This window comes from Coregonus clupeaformis, chromosome 31 (genome assembly GCF_020615455.1).
Source record: "Coregonus clupeaformis isolate EN_2021a chromosome 31, ASM2061545v1, whole genome shotgun sequence".
NCBI lineage: Eukaryota > Metazoa > Chordata > Actinopteri > Salmoniformes > Salmonidae > Coregonus > Coregonus clupeaformis.
Genome location: NC_059222.1, coordinates 33,727,444 through 33,754,758, shown reverse-complemented (window position 1 = coordinate 33,754,758; position 27,315 = coordinate 33,727,444). Strand labels below are relative to the sequence as shown.

General features: G+C 43.9%; 1 protein-coding gene across 1 annotated transcript; it reads left to right on the top strand.

Annotated features, from left to right (window-relative positions):
• Nucleotides 1-2,783: 2,783 nt before the first annotated feature.
• Nucleotides 2,784-9,783, top strand: ptcd1 (pentatricopeptide repeat domain 1). Its single transcript, XM_041858626.2, has 8 exons — nucleotides 2,784-3,597; nucleotides 5,109-5,249; nucleotides 5,871-6,089; nucleotides 6,337-6,438; nucleotides 6,516-7,301; nucleotides 8,332-8,448; nucleotides 8,877-9,059; nucleotides 9,210-9,783. The coding sequence occupies exons 1-8, from the start codon at nucleotides 3,103-3,105 to the stop codon at nucleotides 9,393-9,395; spliced, it is 2,229 nt and encodes a 742-aa protein (XP_041714560.1). The 5' UTR covers nucleotides 2,784-3,102; the 3' UTR covers nucleotides 9,396-9,783.
• The last annotated feature ends 17,532 nt before the right edge of the window (nucleotides 9,784-27,315 follow it).

Here is a 27,315-nt window from a genome sequence, read left to right as displayed (position 1 = left end):
AATCTCATTTTGTCTGTCATAGTTGACGTGTACCTATGATGAATATTACAGGCCTCTCTCGTCTTTTTAAGTGGGAGAACTTGCACAATTGGTGGCTGACTAAATACTTTTGTTCCCCACTGTATATTCCTCAATGTTGATGGATAAGCCCTGGGTGGCTGAATCTTTGAACATATTCCAATCAGTATTCTCAAAACAATCCTGCAGCAGTAAGTTTGCCTCCAATGTCCAGCGCCTCACTAGTTTCTGTGATGGTGGCTCCCTCTTGAGTTGCTGCTTGTAGGCGGGGAGTAGGAACAAAGAGACATGATCTGATTGGTCACAGTCGGGGCAGGGGGTGGCTTTGTATGCTTCACAGATGTTTGTGTATACATGGACAAGCACGCCGGATCCTCTTGTCGGGCAGGGTACATGTTGGTGATGTTTAGGAACATTTTATTTTAGACTGGTTTGACTGGTTTGGTTAAAGTCACCCATGACAATAAAGACTGCTTCCGGGTGAGAGGATTCTTGCTTGCTAATAATCTTGTACAGTTCGCTGAGTGCCACCTTGGTGTTTGCTTGTGGCGGTATGTACACAGCTGTGATAATAACACACATTCATTCACTCTGCATATAGTGGGGTCGGCATTTTAGCATCAGAACAGGAGCTCACAATGTTTTAAACTTCAGTACACCAGGAATTGTTCATGAGGAAACATACCCCTCTCCCCCACAGGAAGCTCCGTTTGATCCGTTCAGATTTTGGAGAAGCCTGCGGGTTTAATAGAAGAGTCGAGTGTAATGTCCGTAAGCCACGTCTCAGTAAAAACAAAGACACAGCATTCCCTGATGTCCCTCTGCGATTGAAGCCTTGCTCGGAGTTCACAAAGTTTATTTTCCAGCAACTGGACATTAGCCATCAGGATACGAGGAAGAGGAGGCCGTTTAGCCCGTCTTTTCAGCCTAGCTTGGAGTCCCCCTTTCCTTCCTCTTCTTCGTCACCGGCGTTGCCTTAGGTCATCTCAGCCAGGAACAACAGGTAAGCCCACAAAGGAGTGCATGTAGTATTCTAGATCTGAGAGGCTGAGAGATGTGTAGCCTCTGATTCATTACCAGAAGTGTTTGTCGGTCATAGGAAATTATTGCACAAACATTCTGAGCAAACAAAATAATAATTAACACAAAAATAGCCATAAAAAAAGCAAAGTCAAGCAGGAACCGGCAAGACACGCGTCCTCCTCAGTGCCGCCATCTCTCTCTGGTTCTCTGATGCTTTGTCAGCAAAGGCTCTCCTCCTTCCCCCTATGCCGCAAAATGGGCATTGTCCCCAATAAATTAAATGCTTATTATTATCCCACAGTAAAGACTGCTTTCATTTCAAGTGTTACATGCTGACCACACCGCCCGTGTTGCTTGCGCGAGCGTTGCAAAATAAATTTACACATACATGTTATGGGCGTGTCAACAAGCGTCTGTGTTGCCAGGCGCTAAAATAGAACTTGGTTCTATTTTTTACGCTTCACACGCTGCAAGTCCCGCCTCTCCCATCTCCTCATTGTTTTTTAGGAGTATGTACCCACATGGGTGTTTGAAAGATGAACTGAGGTCCACACTCCAGTCCAGTTGGTGGTGGTAATGTACCTTAAAGTTGGTTGCAAACCTCTATATAAAGTCCACAGAAGAAGAAGAAGAAGAAGAAGAAGAAGAAGAAGACTGAGGGACGAGATATTACTAGAAACTAACTAGGTTTCCACTTTTATCTGTGGATTAATTGTCAGAATAGAAAACACACGATTTTGTGTGACTCAAAATGGGTCAAAATTCTACAAAGATCCAGAAAAAAAGGACCTTGTGCATTTCAGGTAAAACAACAACCCAATGTTTATATCTCAAGACAAATTAGCTAGGAACAGCAAGCTATCTAGCTAAATGTCCATGAATGTTTAATGTGTTTCGACCTGTCCCCAAATTAATATAGTTGGTTCAGAGTTCGTTTTGATATTTCAACTCGCGTGTCCTGATCGTGTCTGGTGCAGCATGTTATTCTTTCAAGCAACAACAATTAGATGAGAGGCTTAACTGAATGAACAACAGAGACTGAAAACAAATATAAAAGTTTATTAAAATATATTTGGGCCCGGTCTTTAAAAAACAAAACATTGTCAGGGGCCCTTGGAGGTTGGGACCCAGGGCATGTTTCCTGGTGGCCCAGTCGGTAATCTAGCCTTGTGTGTGTGTGTCTGTGTCTGTGGGTGTCTTTCGGTGTCCACTCCCCCCAGTAACTGACAGCTGACAATCTTCCAGGAATTCCAGGATTTTCCTTCTCTCCTATTTTCCTGATAGCGATTCCCCAGTCTCTTTCTCTCTCTCCCTCCATCTCTCTCCCATAAGTAGCAGAACTGTTAGAGAGAACATATTTTTTATAGGAAACATTTTACGGATTAATAAGAAATAAAAAGTCCCTGCCATTTTTATTTACAGATGGACTTGGAATCTCTGTTCATTCTATGGGTGAAGACACCACATTTGCAGTTCTCATTTTTTCCTGTAGATGGCAGTTGTTCTCTGTTCTGTCCCGCTGGAGACGTTCCAGGAGACGAAGAAGTCTGACCTCCAAAAATGTGACAGCCTTACTAATCTATCCTCGATATATCGGTCTGATTTATCAGAAACAACGTCAATATTTGAAGACATTTCATAATCACGGAACCTGTGACAATATGTATGATCGTCTCAACAACACGTTTCAAATACATACATTGTTAGACGTTTTACCAGTACAAGAGTTGACTCGATTATTGACCTATTTGGTCTGGTAGATATATGGAAACAACGTACTTGCGTTTTCCTTGCCGTCTTTATGAGTTGACGACGGTTGTGTGTACTCTCTGACAGAAATAATCATGGTTGGAACCAAAACATTAGACTTCTACACGGTAGAACTGTCGGATACAGTAGGAGTTTGAAGAATAATTGTCATACTGCAGTTATTCGTGTAATATGAACGGTTGATAGCTAACGAGTTACAAGCTAGTTAACAGTTAGCTAACAACAGTAGCTCCGAGAAAGCGTGCTAGCTAGCTAACTCTAGCTAGCTACTGTACACCCAGGTCTGTAAAGATGTTGCAGTGTGTGTCTCGGTCGTGTTTGAGGAACGGGAGAAGCATCGTAGACTACGTCGTCAGATACGGCTCTACTCAGACAGCACGAGGTCTGTCGAGCCTGGCCTCCTGTAACACCGTGAGAGCTCCACGTTCCTGGACGGTTCACCCGGTAACGGACATCCGCCGAAGAGCCTTCACCGGGTCTGTGTCGTTACAGAGTTCTAGAAGAAGTAGGGATGCCCCGGAGCCACCGGCCGCTCCCTCCCGCACTGGCCGGGCTGGGAATGACCTGGGCGGGGAGGACTTCGGATCTCTATCCGCTGATTTTTCCTCCAGACGGGCCTTCCGGAAGACCACCCCAGAGCTGCAGGAGATGTTGTACCGGGAGGAGAGGCAGGCGGCCGGGCAGGAAGAGGAGAGGGAGCCGGTGGCCTTCAGATCTAGGACTGGTCGGAGGAACACACAGTACTGGTACTTCCTCCAGTGTAAAAGACTCATCAAGGAGAACAAGGTACATCTATCTCTCTTTATCTATCACCCCCTCTCTGGTTCTCTATCTGTCTATCCATCGCTCTTTCTCTGTCTCCTCATCCTCTGTCACTGTATCTGACACTTGAGAAAGAGAAGGAGGGAGGGATGGATGGATGGAGGGAGGATTGGGTAAAGAACTTGTGAGGATTGGGTAAAGAACTTGTGAGGAATGGGTAAAGAACTTGTGAGCTTCTACAGTATAAAGATACAATCTAGTTGTCATGTTCTGTAATTACCTCTATTTACCTCAGACTTTAACCCCTTACATCTAACCCTCAGCTGTCAGAGGCCCTGTCCATGGTTGTGTTCCCCTGCTCAGACGTTGCATGCATCAACTAATGGTTGCGTGAAACGTCATCGACTGTGCCGACAGCCACCAGATTGCTATAACATGATGTGGTTAGCTGATACTTAAAATACCTATCCAGGCGTTGTAAGGTCTGGCATGCAGGGGAACATAACCCATGCATGAGGCTGAGATGCTGGATGGAGAGAGACTCCAACCTGAAGAGTAGGCTATAACTACACTACTCTGACTCCTAACCTCTGACCCCTAATCCCCAGCTGTTGGATGCTCTGTTTATATTCCAGAGTGATATGTTGGAGGGAGAGAGTCTCCAGCCTGAAGAGTATAACTACACTATTGTGACCTCTAACCCCCAGCTGTCTGAGGCCCTGTCCATGTTCCAGAGGGAGAGAGGCTCCAACCTAAGGAGTATAACTACACAGCCCTGACCTCTAACCCCTGATCTCTAACCCCTGACCCCAACCCACAGCTGCCGGAGGACCTGTTCATGTCAGGCCCCCAATGTTCGTTCTGGAGCGTGAAGTCACGGGCTCTGTTGGTCAGCTACTGCGTAACAACCTAGCGGTGCCAAAAGCACTGATCTGCCCTAGAAAGCCTATGTAAATTACGATCGCCAGAAAGGCCAAACATTTTTATTTTTGCGGTTATGGTATGAAGGTTTGGCTTGGAAAAGTTATTTCACCTGGTCACAGAAAGGCCCCCATTTTTTGGGGGGTGCCCGTTTTGGGCTCCAAAATTAGTTTAGCATGATCAAGTTCGATCCCCACGGTGAATCCTTTAAAAGTTTGCTACAAATTAAGATATTTAATTAAATAGTGATCCATTCTGACTACTACATTTGTCGTCACACAGGACGGCAGGCTTCAAGGAGGCTCCGGTTGACTCTCTCAGGCAGGATGAAAACGACTACATCTACCATGATCCTTTGCTAGTTACGGCCACTTTCACCATGATCCTTAGCATTTTTTGGATGCCATTCAGCAATATGGCACACTTCAAATACGTCTTGCGCCATCTGGAGTTTTCCATAGGAATACTTGGATGACGTCAGCGCTATCACTATCTACTGGTTTTAATGTCTATGGTTCATGTTCCTGTGTGAGATGTTGGAGGGAGAGAGGCTTCCAATCTGAAGAGTATAACTACACTATTCTGACCTCTAACCCCTAACCTCTAACCCTCAGCTGTCTGAGGCCCTGTCCATGTTCCAGAGTGAGATGTTGGAAGGAGAGAGACTCCAACCTGAGGAATATAACTACACTGTCCTGATAGGAGGCTGTGGACGGGCAGGACAACTCAAACACGCCTTCAAACTCTACAACGACGTACGTATAGAGACCAGACACACACACCCGTGCACACACACACACGAGTTTCCCTTAGGATTCTTTTCAGCAATGGTGGCGAAGTTAGCGGGTGAGGGAGATAGTGAGCATGGCCAATGGCATGGTTTTAGAGGCCCTCCTCTTGGCCTCAGAGACAAAATGTTGCTGTTTTAAAGTAAAGCAAATTTTCTGCAATTATACACATTTTGCTATGGCTTATGCTATCTAAGTGACTCAAGCATTATAACAAAATCAATGGAGCTCCCATACCATGAAGTTTTTTTACATTTTAGATTCTCCCTGACTGTCTAGTTTTTATTTAGGTGATTGTTAGTTCTAAGAGATTATCTCATTAAAAAAATATATTGCTCCATTATCTTTTCTACATACTTTATACCTAGTGTTAGTCATTTAAGTTTACACTGAAAACGTTTTACCATCCCATAAATTTATAAATTGTATTTATTTATTTTTGCAGCGGTGGCCACAATTTAGCAGTGGTGCACTATAGGGGAAACACTGTACACGCACAGTGACACAAATGCACACAGACTCCCTCACCCCCAGATGATGATAATTATGGTGTATGTGTTTAATGTGGTGTGTTTGTGTGTGTGACAGATGAAGAAGAGAGGTCTGGTTCCTAGCGACGCCACCTACACCGCTCTGTTCAACGCCTGTGCCGAATCACCACGGAAACCGTCCGGGCTGCAGCAAGCCATCCACTTGGAACAGGAGCTGCGGAGGAAGAACCATCCCCTCAGTGACATCACATACCACGCCCTGCTGAAGACACACGCCCTCACCAACCACCTTCGAGCATGTTTACACACACTACGGGTAACTCTAATCCCTGACCTCTAACCCTTACCCTCACCAAACACCTCCGAGCCTATGTACACACACTAACCCTTGACCTCTATCCCCAGATCAGTTAGACAATAAAAACACAAGACAATATTCGATTGAAATTAAAAACGAGACTCAAGACACCAAGATACAATAAGTGTGTTTCTCTTTCTCTATGAGATATTCAGGGCCTTTGTAGAGCCAAACAAAGTGTGTGTGTGTGTTTGTTTGTTTGTAGGACATGCTACAGGCTGGTCATGCAGTAACTCAGGAGACCTTCCACTTCCTGCTGATGGGCTGTGTGAGAGACAGAGACACTGGCTTCAGACAGGCCCTGCAGGTAACACACACACATGTTTTCACACTTCAAACTTCTAAAACTGTCTTGTGTGTGTGTATAATGTGTGTTTGTGTTAGGTGTATCGTCAGATGTTGAGGATGGGGATTCGTCCCGACATCCAGAACTACAACCTGCTGCTCCGCGCTGCTAGAGATTGTGGGGTAGGTGACCCCGCCGTGGCCTCCGCCCTGCTGCTGACCTCTGATTGCGGCCAGGGAGGTCAAGCGGTAAAGGTCATGGGTCAGGGTTCAGCTCCGCTGGACGTCGACGCTCTGGAGAGTCAGCTGTTCACACAACACCCCGACAACGGCCTTAGTCACCATAGCAACCGCTTCGGTCACCATAGCAATGACCCCAGTCACCATAGCAATGACCCCAGTGACCATAGCAATGACCCCAGTCACCATAGCATTGACCCCAGTCACCATAGCGACCTGAACAGTAGTGTGGTCGTCCCGGTAACAACCCAACTGGTGATGGTGAGGAAGGGAGGAGAACAAGAGGCTCCCATTGGCTCTCTCCCCTGTCTGTCAGCAGCCAGCACCCGCCCCCCCAACCTGCTGGACCTATCAGTGGGCAGGGCTGGAGAGGGGTGTGTGGTCTCGCTTGGTGCGGTGAGTGGAGCGTTCGATAGGCTGGCGCTGATGGGCGGGGCCCAGGGCTTCCTGGACAAGATGGCCACCGCGGGGCTCTGCCCAGACATCAGAACTCTCACACTATTAGCCGACATCATGGAGCCCGGCAGCCAATCACTGCACAGCCTGCTGGCGGTCGCTAAGCAACACGGGGTGAAGCTGGACGCAGCGTTCTACAACAGTGTGATCCGCAGGGCAGCCCGCGCTGGAGACCTACAGGAGGCTAAGGTACACACACACTTACTATGTATACACACAGACCTGAGAGGAATACTACATTTCAAACCAGATCTACTCAGGGTTTTACTAAAGCTAGCCAGCTTCAGTTAGCTTCACGTTCCAGCTCAGGCTTCATCAGTACTACGACGCTGGATATTGCTTGTCCGCCTGCCGCTAACTCTAGCAGGCTTGTAACTGCACGTGCATGTCGCACATGGCTAGTAGAACGCCGAACTCTTCATTAAGACAATGCTGAAACATCAATCCATGGGCGAGTCATTGCCACATTTGTATTTGTGCCGAAAGCAAAATGAAAGAAAAGTGATCTTGCAAATTCAGCAGGCTATGGTGTGAAATAGGTTTGTTGAAGTGCTGTCTTGATTTTATTACTTATCGTTAATGCCGTCTTTGGTGTGCTTTAGTATGCTTATCAATGCACAAGCACCTTTTTCCCCCAGTCCTATCAATAAAATAACACAAGTTTTACAGTGTGTGAAGTTTCAAATGCATTCTGTCATTACTAAATGTGCAATGTGATAGGTATTTTAACATTCTAACACAAAACATTTGATTAATAAAATATTTAATTAGTCTTCCTCAAATGAAGGGGATGATGACGCAATCTTTGCGAGAAGGAGGGAATCTGAGGGATGTAGCTCAGTTGGTAGAGCATGGCGTTTGCAATGCCAGGGTTGTGGGTTTGATTCCCACGGGGGGCCAGTATGGAAGAAGAAAATAAATACTAAAATAAAAATAATGTTGCTCTAATATATCAGAGGAGGCTGGTGGGAGGAGCTATAGGAGGATGGGCTCATTGTAATGGCTGGAATGGAGTAAATGGAACAGAGTCAAATGTGTGGTTACCTGGCTAAAAGGTGAGCCCCTTTCGTGGGATCGGTTATCCCCGAGTTGAACTCAGTTGACCAAAGTTACCACACTTAACTCCTCAAACCACTTGCGTAGTATAGGGCTCTGAGGTTTTACCAATGTTGTTGCAAGGTGTGAATGTTTTCTAACTGCGTGTGTGTCTGTGTGTCAGGCGGTGATGTGTGTGATGCAGGAAAGACGTGTGCGTGCAGATGTACGGACGTACGGCAGTCTGGCTCTGGGCTGCAACAGACAGACAGATGCCCTACAGCTGCTGGGGGACATGCAGGTAACACACACACACACCAACCTCCCTCCCTTCCTTGTATGAGGGGATTCGATTACGCTGCCCCGGGTTGAACTGAGCTATGGCCTGTCACGTGACCGGGCGAAGCTAGGTGAGAGAAGCCCACCCTGCTGCTCGGTCAAATTGTCAACAATGCAGCATGATGCATAGTTCAAACATACAACTCCTTTCCATAAAATATATTTTTGAATTTTCACACTAGTTTTCATTGACATGGCAGGTAGTGTTTTTATCAGAGCAATCACTTTTGCATGTGAAAACACAATCCTACTCATTACTCCACGTGCCTCAGCCGAATTCATCGTCGGCCAGAACGGGACTCCCGTCTCTCACCCGGGAGGCAACCCGGTTCCAAAACGAATGCAATCATCCGGGCCAGCTTAATAGAATCCCCTCTGTGTTTCCTGCAGGCGGCGGGGGTGCGGCCCAGTGTGCAGGTGTTCTCTGCTCTTATTGGTTGTGCCAGCAGGAGGCTGGACTATGTGTATCTGAGGGCGATGCTTAGAGCCATGAGGGAACACAACGTCCCACCTAATGACATCATCATCATTCAGCTAGAACACGCCTCCCAGTACCCACCCAACTATAACCAGGTAGGGAGGAGAGGGTGTGTACGAGTGCGTGCGGTATATAATCATGTACATCTCTTTGTCATTACAAGTGCAGAAACAACAGAAAATGTGTGTTGAGTCTCACATCTCTCTCTCTTTCCCTACCCCTCTCTCGTTCTCCCTCTCTCTCAGTATAAGTTTAGGAACACCTACCTGTCTCAGATTGATGGTTTCCGTGGCTACTACCAGCAGTGGCTGACCACCATGCCCGCCCAGGAGACAGGAGGACCTGAGAGAGACCACCCTACAGAGACGAGACAAGATGGACACCAGCAGGCAGCAGTGGCAGCAAGACGATACCGCAAGCAACACAGCTGAACACACACACCTATGTACTCACGCACACCGACACACACTGCAAGCATTGTAAATGTGAGCGTCTTCAACCCCAGAGCCATGATGCTGTTGCTCTAAGTGTCTTCATATGTGTCCTGTAAATATATCAGAGGAGGCTGGTGGGAGGAGCTATAGGAGGATGGGCTCATTGTAATGGCTGGAATGGAGTAAATGGAACAGAGTCAAATGTGTGGTTTCCATATGTTTGATGTGTTTGACACGTTCCATTTTTTCCATTCCAGCCACTACAATGAGCCTGTCCAATAGCTCCTCCCACAGCTTCCACTGAAATATATGTATGATATGTATGACTGAAGATTGTTAAACTCATGTTTATTTATGTAATAAACTTAAAGTAATAAAACTTGGTCTGTGTATTAGGCTTGGGCAGTATCCAGATTGTCATACCTTCATACCGACCTTGTGCCATACCAGGATATTTGGTAATACCGGCACTGAACACAACGGGCGCTGTTTTCAAACCCCACTAATCCAAAGGTTAACAATGCTAACAAGCACATGTAATATCACATAGAGAATACTAACTAAATGCTAACAAGCGCATTGCGAACATTTTATTTAATTTGTTTATTTAACCTTTATTTAACCAGGTAAGCCAGTTGAGAACAAGTTCTCATTTACAAGATAAAGCAAAGCAGTGTGATAAAAACAACAACAGAGTTACATATGGGGTAAAACCGCTAACGGTGGCTAATAGCAAGTAGCTAGTTATCTGGCTAGCTAGTTTCAACTGGAGATTCTAGATAAAAGGTAAGTAAATAATAGAATCCGTTCCACATTGAGTGAGGCGGGTTGCAGGAAAGTATATTTAGTAGAAGGATGAAAAGTGTGATATGGAAATATATAAAAAAAACTGGCTATTTACACGACCGCACTGCTACACCATTGCGAACATTGTATACAGTCTCTGAACTAAAGAAGTATACAAGTAAATCAATGCTACTCACTGTTTGCTGCACACTCAAAACAAATATTAAACAGCAAGGCTATTGCTCCAGGAGGGAATTGTCTGCTGTTACCAAGCGAAGCAAACCAAATGCATAACTGCAGAGCATTTAGCACATTTTAGACAGCTAACTTAATAGTGATAAGATATCTAGCAGGCAAACATTTAGTTGTGAATTCCATACTGTAACTAGATCACCTGGTGCGTGCTGCACAACAGCGAGGCTCCGGTCTCTCGTCCTTGTTTGCTTGTAAACAAACACCACGAGACTGGGGACTACCGGTAAGCTTCATAATGAAAGATTGTGACAGGTGAAATGAAGAACGCAATCATCTTTATCTCCTAACGTATTGCACAAGTTTACTGCAGGTATTTACTTAAAAAGTAGCTACAAATATTCCAATTGATAAAAAACGTTTGAAAACCACTAGTTACTAGTTGCCACAAAGTCAAAATTGGCTATATTGTAAAAATATAGCCAAATATTTTTTTTTTGTTGCTGTTTGGTCTTGATTTAAGGTTAGGGGTAGGCATTAAATTAGCAGTGTGGTTAGGTTTCAAATCAGATTTGAAGGAGAGAAATTGAAGACAGACTCTGCAGCACTGTGCGTTTGGGATAAAGTACTTTAACTGCTTGTTTTATTACATCTAATGGTGTCGTTCTTATGCAAAATGTAATATTTTTGTCGAATTTGACATTCTTTATATAATTGATCCCGTCACGGGTTATAAGCAATGATGTACGGAAAGTATTCAACCCCCTTGACTTTTTCCACATTTTCTTACATTACAGCCTAATTCTAAAATAGATTAAATAAATGTTGATTGGAGTCCACCTGTGATAAATTCAATTGATTGGACATGATTTGGAAAGGCACACACCTGTCTATATAAGGTCCCACAGTTGACAGTGCATGTCAGAGCAAAAACCAAGCCATGAGGTCGAAGGAATTGTTGTATTTGTATTTATTAGGGATGCCAAGGCAGCAGCTACTCTTCCTGGGGTCCAAACACATTAAAGCACTTACATTACATATAAAACAGAAGATAAAACAGTACATCATAACATTATTACACCACTACATATCTACAATACAAAATGTACAATCACACCATACAACAATATTACAATGTATGCGTATGCATGTCTCTACCTTTGTGTGTCTCTTCACAGTCCTCACTGTTCCACAAGGTGTATTTTAGGTGTATTTTTACCTTTAAAAAAAATGATCTGATTCTACTGCTTGCATCAGTTACCTGATGTGTGCATCAGTTGATGTGGAATAGAGTTCCATGTAGTCATGGCTCTATGTTGTACTGTGCGCCTCCCACAGTCTGTTCTGGACTTGGGGATTGTGAAGAGACCTCTGGGGGCATGTCTTGTGGGGTATGCATGAGTGTCCGAGCTATGTGCTAGTAGTTTAAACAGACAGCTCAGTACATTCAGCTTGTCCAAGCAGTTTAGTCACTTCAACTTGCTCAATTTCCACATTATTCATTACGAGATGTAGTTGATGTTTAGGGTTTAGTGAATGATTTGTCCCAAATACAATGCTTTTAGTTTTGGAAATATTTAGGACTAACTTATTCCTTGCCACCCATTCTGAAACTGACTGCAGCTCTTTCTTAAGGGTTGCAGTCATTTCACTTGCTGTAGTAGCTGACGTGTATAGTGTTGAGTCATCCGCATACATAGACACAATGGCTTTACTTAAAGCCAGTGGCATATCATTAGTAAAGTTTCAAAAAAGTAAGGGGCCTAAACAGCTACCCTGGGGAATTCCTGTAAGACAAAAAAACGGAAAACTTGAGTATGCATAACTATTCACCCCCCCAAAGTCAATACTTTGTAGAGCCACCTTTTGCAGCAATTAAAGCTGCAAGTCTCTTGGGGTATGTCTCTATAAGCTTGGCACATCTAGCCACTGGGATTTTTGCCCATTCTTCAAGGCAAAACTGCTCCAGCTCCTTCAAGTTGGATGGGTTCCGCTGGTGTACAGCAATCTTTAAGTCATACCACAGATTCTCAATTGGATTGACTAGGCCATTCCAAGACATTTAAATGTTTCCTGTTAAACCACTCAAGTGTTGCTTTAGCAGTATGCTTAGGGTCATTGTCCTGCTGGAAGGTGAACCTCCATCCCAGTCTCAAATCTCTGGAAGACTGAAACAGGTTTCCCTCAAGAATTTCCCTGTATTTAGCGCCATCCATCATTCCTTCAATTCTGACCAGTTTCCCAGTCCCTGCCGATGAAAAACATCCCCACAGCATGATGCTGCCACCACTATGCTTCACTGTGGGGATGGTGTTCTAAGGGTGATGAGAGGTGTTGGGTTTGCCCCATACATAGCATTTTCCTTGATGGCCAAAAAGCTCAATTTTAGTCTCATCTGACCAGAATACCTTCTTCCATATGTTTGGGGAGTCTCCCACATGCCTTTTGGTGAACACCAAACGTGTTTGCTTATTTTTTTCTTGAAGCAATGTATTTTTTCTGGCCACTCTTCTGTAAAGCCCAGCTTTGTGGAGTGTACGGCTTAAAGTGGTCCTATGGACAGATACTCCAATCTCCGCTGTGGAGCTTTGCAGCTCCTTCAGGATCATCTTTGGTCTCTTTGTTGCCTCTCTGATTAATGCCCTCCTTGCCTGGTCTGTGAGTTTTGGTGGGCGGCCCTCTGTTGGCAGGTTTGTTGTGGTGCCATATTCTTTCGATTTTTTATTAATGGATTTAATGGTGCTCCGTGGGATGTTCAAAGTTTCTGATATTTTTTTTTATAACACAACCCTGATCTGTACTTCTGCACAACTTTGTCCCTGACCTGTTTGGAGAGCTCCTTGTTCTTCATTTTTTTACATTTACATTTTAGCCATTTAGCAGACGCTCTTATCCAGAGCGACTTACAGTTAGTGAATACATATATATATTTTTTTATACTGGCCCCCACGTGGGAATCTAACCCACAACCCTGGCGTTGCAAACGCCATGCTCTATCAACTGAGCTACATCCCTGCCGGCCATTCCCTCCCCTACCCTGGACGACGCTGGGCCAATTGTGCGCCGCCCATGAGTCTCCCGGTCGCGGCCGGCTGCGACAGAGCCTGGATTCAAACCAGGATCTCTAGTGGCACAGTTAGCACTGCGATGCAGTGCCTTAGACCACTGCGCCAGTGATGTTTTGGGGCTGTCGCTGGGCAACACGGACTTTCAACTCCCTCTAGCCAGTCTCCAGATCTCAACCCCATAGAAAATCTTTGAAGGGAGTTGAAAGTCCGTGTTGCCCAGCGACAGCCCCAAAACATCACTGCTCTAGAGGAGATCTGCATGGAGGAATGTGCCAAAATACCAGCAACAGTGTGTGAAAACCATGTGAAGACATACAGAAAATGTTTGACCTGTGTCATTGCCAACAAAGGGTATATAACAAAGTATTGAGAAGCTTTTGTTATTGACCAAATACTTATTTTCCACCATAATTTGCAAATAAATTCATTAAAAATCCTACAATGTGATTTTCTGGATTTTCTTTTCTCAATTTGTCTGTCATAGTTGACGTGTACCTATGATGAAAATTACAGGCCTCTCTCATCTTTTTAAGTGGGAGAACTTGCACAATTGGTGGCTGACTAAATACTTTTTTCCCCCACTGTATATGATTACATTTTTTTGCCTGTTGTTTTGGCATTAATACGTGTCACATATCAGTTTGCAAACAATGTAGAAAAAAATTGAGTTAATAAAGCCACATACAAACATGGTCTCTTTTTGCTTTCTTGAGTAAGGCAGCTCCAAAATGCAGGTGTTTCAGCCAAGCTCAGTGCTTTCTGTGGTGGTGGGGCAGCCAGCAGAAAATACGGAGCGTAGGGGTTGGTAATGTTCTCTAGTTGCGCCGTGATAGGCTCAGTGTTCTGTCACTCATGGGGACACTACGTCACTGCAAAATCTATGGGTAGAGCTCGAACATTCAAGCCCCTTGGGTGCTGCCATAGATTTACATTAGAAGTGCCCATCCAAGAAGGCTCAAGGTCATTGGCCACAGAGTAAATGATGTCAAATCTTGTTTATCTACCGTAGCTTTGATTGGACTGATCATGTCAACATCATACTTTCAAAATCTTAGCTATCAAGCTAGACAAACAGTCATCATCATAAATCGAGTCGACATTTTACTGGCAAATCTTTTTCAATCCTTATCATATGAAGAGAAATTATAGATAAAAAGTGTTGGTGCTCTTCGGCCATTGGACATAAACATTACACAACAAGTTGGAAACCGCAAATTCAATAATGAGTGGTTTGGAAGGAATCAGTGGCTAACTGTTGGCGTTGCAAAGCAATCACTAGCCTGCTATTCAGTGGAGAGGGTGTGTGGTCCAAGTCTGGGTTTAAGGGTCCCTTTTCCAAGCTTAAAAGGATTAACATTCACATGCAACACCATGGGCCAGAAAATGTTGAATACATTGGCCAAGCTGTCAATCCAGCATGACTTCTGACGTGTTCAAAATAACTGGAAACTCGGAACTGGGAAATCTCAGACTTCAGTGAGTTCAAGACAATTGGGAACTCCGACTAGGAAAATACGGTTTGAACGGTCATCCAACTCGGAATTCCAAGTCTGGAACTCGGGCCTCTTTCTAGAGCTCCGACCTGAAGATCACTGACGTCATGATTCAAACTTGTTTTTTTTCTAAGGTCCCAGTTGTCTTGAAAGCAACATAAATCCAGAGAATGCCAGACTTTGATGACAATGTTTGATGACAATCTGCCCACAAGAAGGTCCGCCGCACCACTGTCCTGTTCAAGTGAGCACAGCACAACAAGGTGGGTCCAAAAATGTATTGTATGCTGCTGCATAAATGATGTAATATGCCAGGGAGATATGTATATTGTAGCTAAGAAAGTAATACTAAGTGTATGTTGTGTAGTAAGCTGTTAGTAGCCCATGTGCCTCAGCCTAATAATTTGTTCCCTTTCCCCCTCATAATTTAGCCTACTGTTCTGACTTGGTGGTGCACATGTAGCCTATAGCCTGTTTTAGAGAAACGTCATCATCGAATATTGTAAGAGCTTTCATTGTCTGCTTATATGCCCCCTTAATTTATCCTACGGTTCTGACTTAGTGTATAGGAAGAATACTGTAAGAATGGCCCATGTTATGAATTCTGTCGCTGTACATTTAAAAAGTGATGAACAAATAGTTATATTGACTACGTCCGTCTTAGCTTGCTCATTAATGTCTTAATCGAAATTACGGATTGCCTCTTATCTGCTCATCGTTCCCTTATGCCATAGTTTGTACATCTCAATTGTCAGTAGAAACCACATTTGTTTAAGCAAGTCAGCCATATCAGCTATGTTTTTTAAGAAGGCAGTAAATTACGCTGAATTAACTATTTTGCTGCCAGACAAGGCTCCGCTGATAGCCAGGTGTAGCGGTGGTAAGGATTCACTCCATGGTGCTGAAAACAAAGCTCTGCTGTTGGGACAGCTTTATGTAGGCCTTAACAGTTTGTGGGCACTGTTTGTCACCGTTATAGTGCAATTCATGTATTGTTTAGTGTTGTGTAGTGGCTTTGCTGGCACGCATAAAACATATTTATTTGGGGGGGGAGTTTGCCCCGCCAAAATGTTCATGCTAAAATCGCCACTGCCTGCAACTGTGTTGTAATTGGGGTGACTCTGCTCTACGACATCAAAACACACTAAGCTAGCATGTCTAGCCTCATCACACACTCAAACGGCCAAGCACACCTTAGTTTGATGTCACTTCATTACCCTGTCAAAACTAGAGTGAATTGCCTGAATGCCTACTCTGGCAGTGACACATGTTGTATTGTTGCAGAGACACTGTAACTGATACTGTTTGTATGTATGTAAATAATGACATGTTATTCTCGGAAAACATACCTCAATCCAGGGATGAGAAACGCGTTGTACTCCGAATATTCCCATTATCCCAACTGTTACACCGAGAAGATTGAAGGACTGCTAGTATTTCCAGAAAACTGTCCATTTTGTCCTCATGCTAGATAGCGGAAGCCACAGCAGCCATTTTGGAATGGCAGTGTCAGCCAATCAGTTGAAACTTGAATGTCACCATGTAGCTAGTAGAACATCAAAAATTGCTCCATCGTTCGAATTCGTGTTGATGAGAGGAACCACTTCAAGCAACTGCGGTCAGGATTTGTGTTATGTCCTCCTCTCTTTAAAAAAAGAGGGACGGGGCCAGAGCAGGAAGCATCGCCCCACACCGAGTTGTAGTCTTTCAGAGACTGGAGAAAATTTGTCACCTTGTACATTTATCAATGAATATGCCGATAGGAACATCGTTGAAAGACGTCCAAGGGCTCTATCGAACAAGGACAACCATATCTACAGTACATGCACACAAACGTATAGTGCGATCAGTATAACACCCGCCCTCTTCGTTGGCAATTATGTGTGAAAGACATCTCACTGACCTAGAAATGCCTTGGACATGATCAAAACAAACCCAGATTACCTCAGGGTGAAATTTCCCTTCAACCTTATCCTTAGGGGGAAGTTCGGCCTCCTCCCTCCCCACATCATCATTAACCCTGGTGAGGATGGTCAGGATGTCATCACCACTGGAGAGAGAGGAGACAGTAAAGACAAGACATGAACACAAGAACCATTCAAAACAGAGGACAAATTCACTCTAAATGAAGACTGTGAATTTCAAGCATGCAGGGATAACTGAGGAAACGACTACCATGTGCAATCTTCTTTATTTTATTTTCCTTCGGTAATGGCGTCTGATGGAATAAGATTGGTTTCATTGTCAACAGCCCCTTCAATTGTGAGAAAGACGTGAAGTTAAAGGAAAGCGGTAATTGTTTTTTTGTGTGCAAAACTTAACAAATATACAAAAAAAGAATACATAATAGATAAATGTCACAGGGTACAACAATATACTACAAGAATACCTTAAAAAAACACAAACCCTAGTTATTTTGTTGCTTTGAGAAAGTGATTTTGGAAGATTCTTACTTATTTCATGTGATTATTGATGTTTAATCAAACATAACACGTCAACCCTGTTACCCAGAGATAGATGCAATAGGCTAGACATTTTTTTAAAAGTTACATTGTTAAGCTTGTATTACATTTAGAGGGTGAATGGGCAAGACAAAAGATTGAAGTGCCTTTGAACGGGGTATGGTAGTAGGTGCCAGGCACACCGGTTTCTGTCAAGAACTGCAACGCTGCTGGGTTTTTCACGCTCAACAGTTTCCTGTGTGTATCAAGAATGGTCCACGACCCAAAGGACATCCAGCCAACTTAACACAACTGTATTTGTATTTATTAAGGATCCCCATTAGCTGCTGCCCAGGCAGGTTGACAACTCCATTGTGTCCTCCTCCCAGAGTGCAAAGAACCTTGGCGTGACCCTGGACAACACCCTGTCGTTCTATGCTAACATCAAAGCGGTGACCCGATCCTGCAGGTTCATGCTCTACAACATTCTCAGAGTACGACCCTACCTTACACAGAAAGCGGCACAGGTCCTAATCCAGGCACTTGTCATCTCCCGTCTGGATTACTGCAACTCGCTGTTGGCTGGGCTCCCTGCCTGTGCCATTAAACCCCTGCAATTTATCCAGAATGCTGCAGCCCGTCTGGTGTTCAACCTTCCCAAGTTCTCTCACGTCACCCCACTCCTCCGCACACTCCACTGGCTTCCAGTTGAGGCTCGCATCTACTACAAAACCATGGTGCTTGCCTACGGAGCTGTGAGGGGAACGGCACCTCCTTACCTTCAGGCTCTGATCAGACCCTACACCCAAACGAGGGCACTACGTTCATCCACCTCTGGCCTGCTAGCCCCCCTACCTCTAGGGAAGAACAGTTCCCGCTCAGCCCAGTCAAAGCTATTCGCTGCTCTGGCACCCCAATGGTGGAACAAGCTGCCCCACGACGCCAGGTCAGCGGAGTCACTGACCACCTTCCGGAGACACTTGAAACCCTACCTCTTTAAGGAATACCTGGAATAGTATGATAGTAATCCTTCTACCCCCCCTTTACTACCACTGTCTTTTGTCTAAACTAACACCTGACTTATTTCACCTGCTAGCACTGACTTGTTTAAAGAAATGTACTTATTGTGATCGAGATGTAGTTGTCCCTAATTGCACTGACTTTTCTCACAGCTGCTTGTTTGAAGAAGTGTACTTACTGTGATCAAGATGTGGTTGTCCCACTGGCTATCCTAAGTTGAATGCACCAATTTGTAAGTCGCTCTGGATAAGAGCGTCTGCTAAATGACTTAAATGTAAATGTGCGCCTCCCATAGTCTGTTCTTGACCTGGGGATTGTGAAGAGACCTCTGGTGGCATGTCTTGTGGGGTATGCGTGGGTGACCGAGCTGTGTGCATTCAGCATGTCAACACTTCTTACAAAAACAAGCAGTGATGAAGTCAATTTCTCCTCCACTTTGAGCCATGAGAGATTTACATGCATATTATTAATGTCAACTCTTCATTTACATTTAAGGGCCAGCCGTGCTGCCCTGTTCTGAGCCAAGTGTAATTTTCAGAGGTCCCTCTTTGTGGCACCTGACCACACGACTGAACAGTAGTCCAGGTGTGACAAAACTAGGGCCTGTAGGACCTGCCTTGTCGATAGTGTTGTTAAAAAGGCAGAGCAGCGCTTTATTATGGACAGACTTCTCCCCATCTTAGCTACTTTTGTATCAACATGTTTTGACCATGACAGTTTACAATCCAAGGTTACTCCAAGCAGGTTAGTCACCTCAACTTGCTCTATTTCCACATTATTTATTACAAGATTTAGTTGAGGTTTAGGGTTTTGTGAATGATTTGTCCCAAATACAATGCTTTTAGATTTTTTAAATATTTAGGACTAATTTATTCCTTGCCACCCATTCTGAAACTAACTGCAGCTCTTTGTTAAGTGTTGCAGTGATTTTACTAACTGTAGTAACTGACGTGTATAGTGTTGAGTCATCCACATACATAGAAACACTGGCTTTACTCAAAGCCAGTGGCATGTCATTAGTAAAGATTGAAAAAAGTAAAGGGCCTAGACAACTGCCCTGGAGAATTCCTGATTCTACCTGGATTATGTTGGATAGGCTTCAATTAAAGAACACCCTCTCTGTACTGTTAGACAGGAAACTCTTTATCCACAATATCGCAGGGGGTGTAAAGCCATAACACATACGTTTTTCCAGCAGCAGACTATGATCAATAATGTCAAAAGCTGCACTAAAGTCTAACAAAACAGCTCCCACAATCTTTTTATCATCAATTTCTCTCAGCCAATCATCAGTAATTTGTGTAAGTGCCATGCTTGTTGAATGTCCTTCCCTATAAGCATGCTGAAAGTCTGTTGTCAATTTGTTTAAAGTAAAATAGCATTGTATCTGGTCAAACACATTTTTTTCCAAAAGTTTACTAAGGGTTGGTAACAGGCTGATTGGTCAGCTATTTGAGCCAGTAAAGGGGGCTTTACTATTCTTGGGTAGCGGAATTACTTTTGCTTCCCTCCAGGCCTGAGTGCACACACTTTCTAGTAGGCTTGGATTGAAGATACGGCAAATAGGAGTGGCAATATCGTCTGCTATTATCAATTTTCAGACCCCGGTGGCTTGTCATTGTTGACAGACAACAATACGTTTTTCACCTCTTCCACACTCACTTTACAGAATTCAAAACTACAATGCTTGTCTTTCATAATTTGAATAGTTAAACTTGGATGTGTAGTGTCAGCGTTTGTTGCTGTCATGCCTGAATTCGCTAATCTTGCCAATGAAAAAATGATTAAAGTAATTGGCAATATCAGTGGGTTTTGTGATGAATGAGCCATTTAATTCAATGAATGATGGAGCGGAGTTTGCCTTTTTGCCCAGAATTTCATTTAAGGTGTTGCAAAGCGTTTTACTATCATTCTTTATATCATTTATGTTTGTTTCATATTATAGTTTCTTCTTCATTTTATTCAGTTTAGTCACATGATTTCTCAATTTGCAGTACATTTGCCAATCGGTTGTGCAGCCAGACTTATTTGCCATTCCTTTTGCCTCATCCCTCTCAACCATACAATTTTTCAATTCCTCATCAATCCATGGAGATTGAACAGTTTTTACAGTCATTTTCTTAATAGGTGCATGCTTATTAGTAACTGGAATAAGCAATATCATAAATGTGTCAAGTGCAGCGTCTGGTTGCTCCTCATTACACACCACAGACCAACAAATATTCTTTACATCAACAACATAGGAATCACTACAGAACTTCTTGTATGACCTTTTACACACTATATTAGGCCCAGCCTTTGGAACTTTGGTTTTCCTAGATATGGCTACTATATTGTGATCACTACATCCAATGGATTTGGATACTGCTTTAAAGCAAATTTGTTCAACATTAGTAAAGATGTGATCAATACATGTTGATGATTTAATTCCTGTGCTGTTTGTAACTACCCTGGTAGGTTGACTGATAACCTGAACCAGGTTGTAGGCACTGGTTACAGTTTGAAACTTTTTCTTGAGTGGGAAGCTTGATGAAAGCCAGTAAATATTTAAATCACCCAGAAAATATACCTCTCTGTTGATATCACATACATTATCAAGCATTTCACACGTTATCCAGATACTGAATGTTAGCACTTGGTGGTCTATAGTAGCTTCCCACAAGAATGGGCTGTGGGAAGCATTGTAGTTAACATGGGCCAGCATCCCTGTGGAACACTTTCGAAACCTTGTAGAGTCCATGCCTCAACGAATTGAGGCTGAGGGCAAGTTGCTGATGAAAGTTGCTGTTTGGTCAAAGTGGCCTATTCTCTCCTTTTATGACATTAAATTCCAATATCTATATATAATCCTAGGGTTGCGTTATGTGTCAATTGAAGCCTGTAGAGCTGAAGAGTTGAAATTCTGAACTGCACTTTACCTCAAATGCACTTTTGGGGATTACAGGAAGTCAGTTATGAGTCTTTGGAAATCATGTCTTTGAAAAAGTGTGTTAAATTCAGTCCGTCTGGCAGCAGGTGGCAGCAGAGTCCCTGTCTTCAGACGCATCAAAGTAAGAGGTTTAGGAATGTTTCTGGATTGAACCAATTACACAGGCTCTTTGGCCATGCACACCAGTGCTGGGTTTGGCGTCAAAATGAGAATGCATGAGCAGAAAATAACCCCATACCTACTGTAAAATATGGTGGGGCTATTTTGCTTCCACTGGTCCTGCGGTATTAAGGATCTGGAAGGATTCTGTATGGAGGAGGGCGGCAGGTAGCTTAGTGGTTAAGAGCGTTGTGCCAGTAACCGAAAGGTCGTTGGTTCTGATCCCTGAGCCGACTAGGTGAAAAATCTGTTGATGTGCCCTTGAGCAAGGCACTTAACCCTAATTGCTCCTGTAAGTCGCTCTGGATAAGAGCGTCTGCTAAATGACTAAAATGTAAAAATGAGGAATGGTCTAAAATCCTTCCCAATGTGTTCTCCAACTCATAAAACATTTTCGAAAAAGTCTCAGTGCCATTATCATTGAAAGGTACTGAAAACAGAGGTGTCAGTCATTTTTACCCCTACCTTTTTGAGAAAAAAATATTACTTTTTGTGTGGGTGTTGGGAGGGGGATACTGCACTCCCTGAGCCCCTAGGTCAGGGTTTCCCAAACTCGGTCCTCGGGACCCCAAGGGGTGAACATTTAGTTTTTTGCCGTAGCACTACACAGCTGATTCTAATAACCAACTAATCATCAAGCTTTGATCATTTGAATCAGCTGTGTAGTGTTAGGGCAAAAAACAAAACTTGCACTCCTTGGGGTCCCGAGGACAGAGTTTGGGAAACGCTGCCCTAGGTTCATTGATCACCATATCCTAGGACAAAGAAAGAGGGGTAAGCTAGGGGGAAAGTGTCAGGAAGAGCACTAAACATTGTGTGTGTGCTTATTAAAACAGTAAGGATGCGCAGCTCTAGATATGCAGCCCTAGCACCAGCAACAGTCCTGAGCCTCACGCCAACCTAGCCCCAGCCCGACCCCAGAACCAGTCAAGCAGCCCCAGCCCGTAGCCCTAGCACCAGCACCAGCTCCAGCCCAGCAATACCCAGCCCTTCTCTTTCGCTGTGAAAGAGAAGTCACGGTCACATGTTTGATGGACAACATTCACAGTGACACAGCATACCCTAAAGCAAGACAACGCAATATGACGCAGCAACACAAACACACACACACACACACACACACACACACACACACACACAACACACACTGTAAAAGCCTCATCTGATGCATTATTGATGTGATGTAGAAATTGAAGTGGAATTAAGTCTAACAGTAAAACACTATGACATACACTCTCTCTCTCTTGCTCTCTCTCCCTGATGAACCCAACTGAAATGATACAAATCTCTTTCCTACTCCCTTTTTTTTATCACCCTCTCTTCTTTTTGTATTTTTCTCAGAGTATGTAGGGAGGGTGAGTTAAAGGAGTTACTATTACATAAACATTGTAGGAGGAAGAGGAGGAGGAGGAAGAGGACGAGAGGGCAAGGTCGGCAAGTGGTTGAAGGAGGGGGAGGAAGCGTCCATATTGCAGTGCTATGAACACACACGCACACCTCTCAGTGTTGGCCGCATCACTATATGATAACTGCACAACTTGTATGGGCTTCTGAGGTAAACTGGGTCTCAGCTTCTCTTTCTGCCACTTTCCTTCGGTCTTTTTTTCTCTGTGTCCCTCTTTCTTTCTCAGTTGAAGCTCTATATTAACTGTACTGAGTCCTCTCTACTCTGTGCCTGGTTCTGTGGTGTTAATGGTCTCTCCACTGACTGCTGAGAGAGCAATGCTACTCAGGAAGCACTCAACACACACACACACACACACTTCTGATGGTCTCCTGCGAATGGCACATTAAACATTTAGCAATGCACTCTGGGTCTCTGTGACATCATCTCTTAGCACCACTCAGCTTCCACAGTATGGAAACCTAATAATGTATCTTTCTCTCTCGCTCTCTCTCTCTCTCTCTCTCGCTCTCTCTGTCTCTCTTTCTGATTCGCTGGGACAGAATGGTCTCCTGTCTGAGAGCAGACCCATTGATCTATATTGATCGCTGGTTAATGTGTGTGTAAGCGTGTGTGTGTGTGCACGCATGTGTTTATGTGAATGAGGAGAGGACACAGCCTTTGGGTTCTCATTCGAACCATTGACCACAGCAAGGCCAATGAGTACAACAGTCTTGACACTCTGTCTAATTGTTCAGACTAATCATTAGGGCTGTGGCGGTCACGAAATTTCAAAAGCAAATAACTGTCGGTCTCATGGGAATTGACCGTTAATTAACATAAACACATTTAGCATCTCCTGGCTTCCACACATAGGCTACAAGCCATTTTAAAAAGTCTAATAAATCCATGTAATATAGCCTACACCTTTACAATAAATCCATGATATGAAGAAAATGTAGTCTATTTCAGAAGAAAATAATAGCATACTCTGAGTTGTCCTTATGTTAGATCCTGATGTGGCTATGCCAAATGGCTGTGGGCTGCACTAGTTTATTTAGCAGACAATATTTGCTTATAATTCCGTTGCATTATTTTATAGTATGAAGAATACAATTGAAATATTTTCTCCAAACCATTTAAGGGAGTGCTCAAATGCGGCTATTTTGTGATGAGCTGTTAACAAAGAAATAGGTACTCCTATATGCTTAATTTAGAGTTATTAATGTAACTTTAGTTGTTCTACAAACGTTGGGCTATATGTTTTGATTTTTAATACATTGTAAGGCTGCATGATGAGACTCTAATGATGATTTGAAAAAAGTCGCTTGAAAGGCATGAGCTCTGCTTTGTTTTTTGTAATATGGTGATAATTATCTTCCCCAAACTTGAAATGGATGGAGATTGGAGTCAGAAGGGCCCCTAGAATAACTGTTTAGGCCTCTCAACAGAAGGCCAAAGAGGACCCAATAAGGGAGTGAACGTTATTTATAATAAGGGTTACATGGAGAAAATCTGACCTCTCTGAAATGAAAATGGATGGCCCTCCCTTCAGTAAAATATATTTTACCTGACCCTCCCTGGAAAAATGACCTTTTTATAAAAATGTCATGTAATTCTATGTAATTTTACATACAGTGTTAACGTAATATTTTTTTTATACCACACAAATGATGGAAATTACAGGCTAAGAATGGATACGCTAAACATGTGTTAATCTTATCATATTTCTCCAATGACAAATCAGTGTATCTTGTTTGCAATGAAACTGTCCCTGTTTGCAAATAATTAAATCTGAAAAATCATTAGGAATCTGAGCATGGTACTTTAAAAAGTTTGGCCTACCTTTCCACCCCAGACAGAGTAGGCCTACCGATGCAGAAAAATTGAAGTGCTGGCTACTCTTCTTCTGTGGCTTAACCCAACGTGAGAAGGTCACACGGAGGTAGGCTATTTAAATAGTGCATGGCAAGTGTAGGAATTGACTGACAAATCTATGGATATAGCAGCCTATAGCCTAATGTTGTCTGTCAAACAGGAAGGCCTACCTCTTATTTCTTAAATAGGAATAAATAGGCTCCAACACAAAGCCCTCTTGTTGTTAGTAAAGTGTAATTAAAATGAAGACGGTTTAAATGAATTATGCCAATTGAATTTGCCTACTTTCAGCACCATGAGCTGTTCATTTCCGATTGATTACGCAATGGCTGCTGCTTCAATTTTCAGCACCATAGCCGCGGGAAGGTGGGGTGCTGAGGCACCCCCTGACCCCCCAATAGAAATGGTGCACTGGGTCTTTACTAGTATTAGATAACCGATATAGACAGACATCTGTAGCGTGGGCAAAAAAAAATAATTCAGCATCTCTGCGTTTGGCAAAAAAGGTAGTTGTATGATTAAGAAAAATATCTTGCAGGATTCAATAGTTGGAATTTTAAGAGTTGTTGCCTTGTCCCTTTCTCTGCAATTGTCATTCTAATGGAATCCAGAAAGAACAAAACCCTGTCCTCAAACATTTACATCAAAAAGTGCAAAGTTACCCCCTAGTACCCTACAACATTTATATGATTTACAAAATTAATTACCCCGAATATTACACTGTAATTGTCACGCTCGTTGATAGACGGATCGGACCAAGGTGCAGCGTGGTATGCGTACATATTCCTTTATTCACGAAACACCAACAAAATACAACAGAACGTGAAGTTCAACAGGCTGCACAATCACAAGCCAAAACAGAAACAAGATCCCACAACTAAGGTAGGCAAAATGGCTGCCTAAGTATGATCCCCAATCAGAGACAACGATAGACAGCTGCCTCTGATTGGGAACCACACCCGGCCAACATAGAAATAGAACATCTAGAATTCACACCCTGACCAAACCAACTTGAGAAAAACAGGGCTCTCAAGGTCAGGGCGTGACAGTACCCCCAAAGGTGCGTACTCCGGCCGCAACAACCTGACTCCTTAGGGGAGGGTCCGGGTGGGCATCTAGCCTCGGTGGAGGCTCCGGCTGCGGGCGCGACGTCGGTATTAACCTCTTCTCCCTTCCTCCCTCCCCGTTGCACATCCGGTCCGGTCTGGACCCCGGCGCAATGCTTTGTCTGGACCCTGGTGTGGGAGCCCTCGACCCTGGAGAGGGGTTAACGTCTGGTTTCGGCCCCGCAGTCCTCCCGCGATGCACCAAGCCCTGTCTGGACCCTGGTGTGGGAGGCCCCGACCCTGGAGAGGGGTTGACGTCTGGCTCCGGCTGGGGACACGCACCACAGGTCTGGTGCGAGGAGCAGGCACGGGCCGTACCGGGCTGGGGACATGCACCACTGGTTTGGTGTGAGGAGCAGGTACGGGCCGTACCGGACTGGAGACACGCACCACTGGTTTGGTGCGAGAAGCAGGCACAACCCGTCCTGGCTGGACGCTCACTTTAGCCCGGCAAGTGCGGGGCGCGGGCACCAAGCGCACCGGACTGTGAATGCGCACTGGACACACAGTGCGTATCACCGCATAACATGGTGCCTGAACGGTCCACGCTCCTTAACGCGAGTGCAGGAGTTGGCTCTACTCTGAAACCTGGCTCCGCCACCCTCTGCTCTAAGGACTGCACTCTCTGCTGTTGGAGGGTTAACTCCTCTCTCAGCTCCTCATGTTGCCTGGCCAGCTCCTCTCTCAGTGCATCCACTGACTCCTTCTCCCTGTGGAGACAGTAATGAATAACTGTGATTAATACAGTACATTTGTACATTTATCAACAGTAAAATCATGTGAAGCATTTAACTGCAGCATACTGTAAATGATGATGCATTGTTGGAAAATGTTGTGGGTAGGGAAAGAATCGCTGTTATGTGTCTGGAATACGGCTGAAGCATACTTGTTACGGTGCGCCTCTCAGTGCTATATGCAATATCGCCAAGGCTTCTAGACGGCAGTGCCGATTTTAGCATGTAAATCTTGGTGATGCAAAAAAATAACTAAACAATACATTAATTACACTATAACTGTGACAAACGACTCCCACAAACTGTTAGGGCCTACATAAAGCTGTCACAACAGCAGTCCCAACATTTTACCACTGCTACACCTGGCTATCAGCGGAGCCTTGTCTGTCAGCGAAACAGTTCATTCAGCCTCATTTACTGCCTTTTTAAAAAACATAGCTGATATGGCTGACTTGCTTAAACAAATGTGGTTTCTACTGAGAATTGAGATGTACAAAATATGGCATAAGGGGAGGACGAGCGGATTAAGACATTAATGAGCGAGTTACAGTAGGATGGACGTAGTCAATATAACTATTTGTTCAGCACTTTTGAAATGTACAGCGACAGAATTCAGAACATGGGCCGTTCTTACAGTATTCTCCCTATACACTAAGTCAGAACCGTAGGGGGCATATAAGCAGACAATGAACGCTCTTACCATTTTTGATGATGACATTTCTCTAAA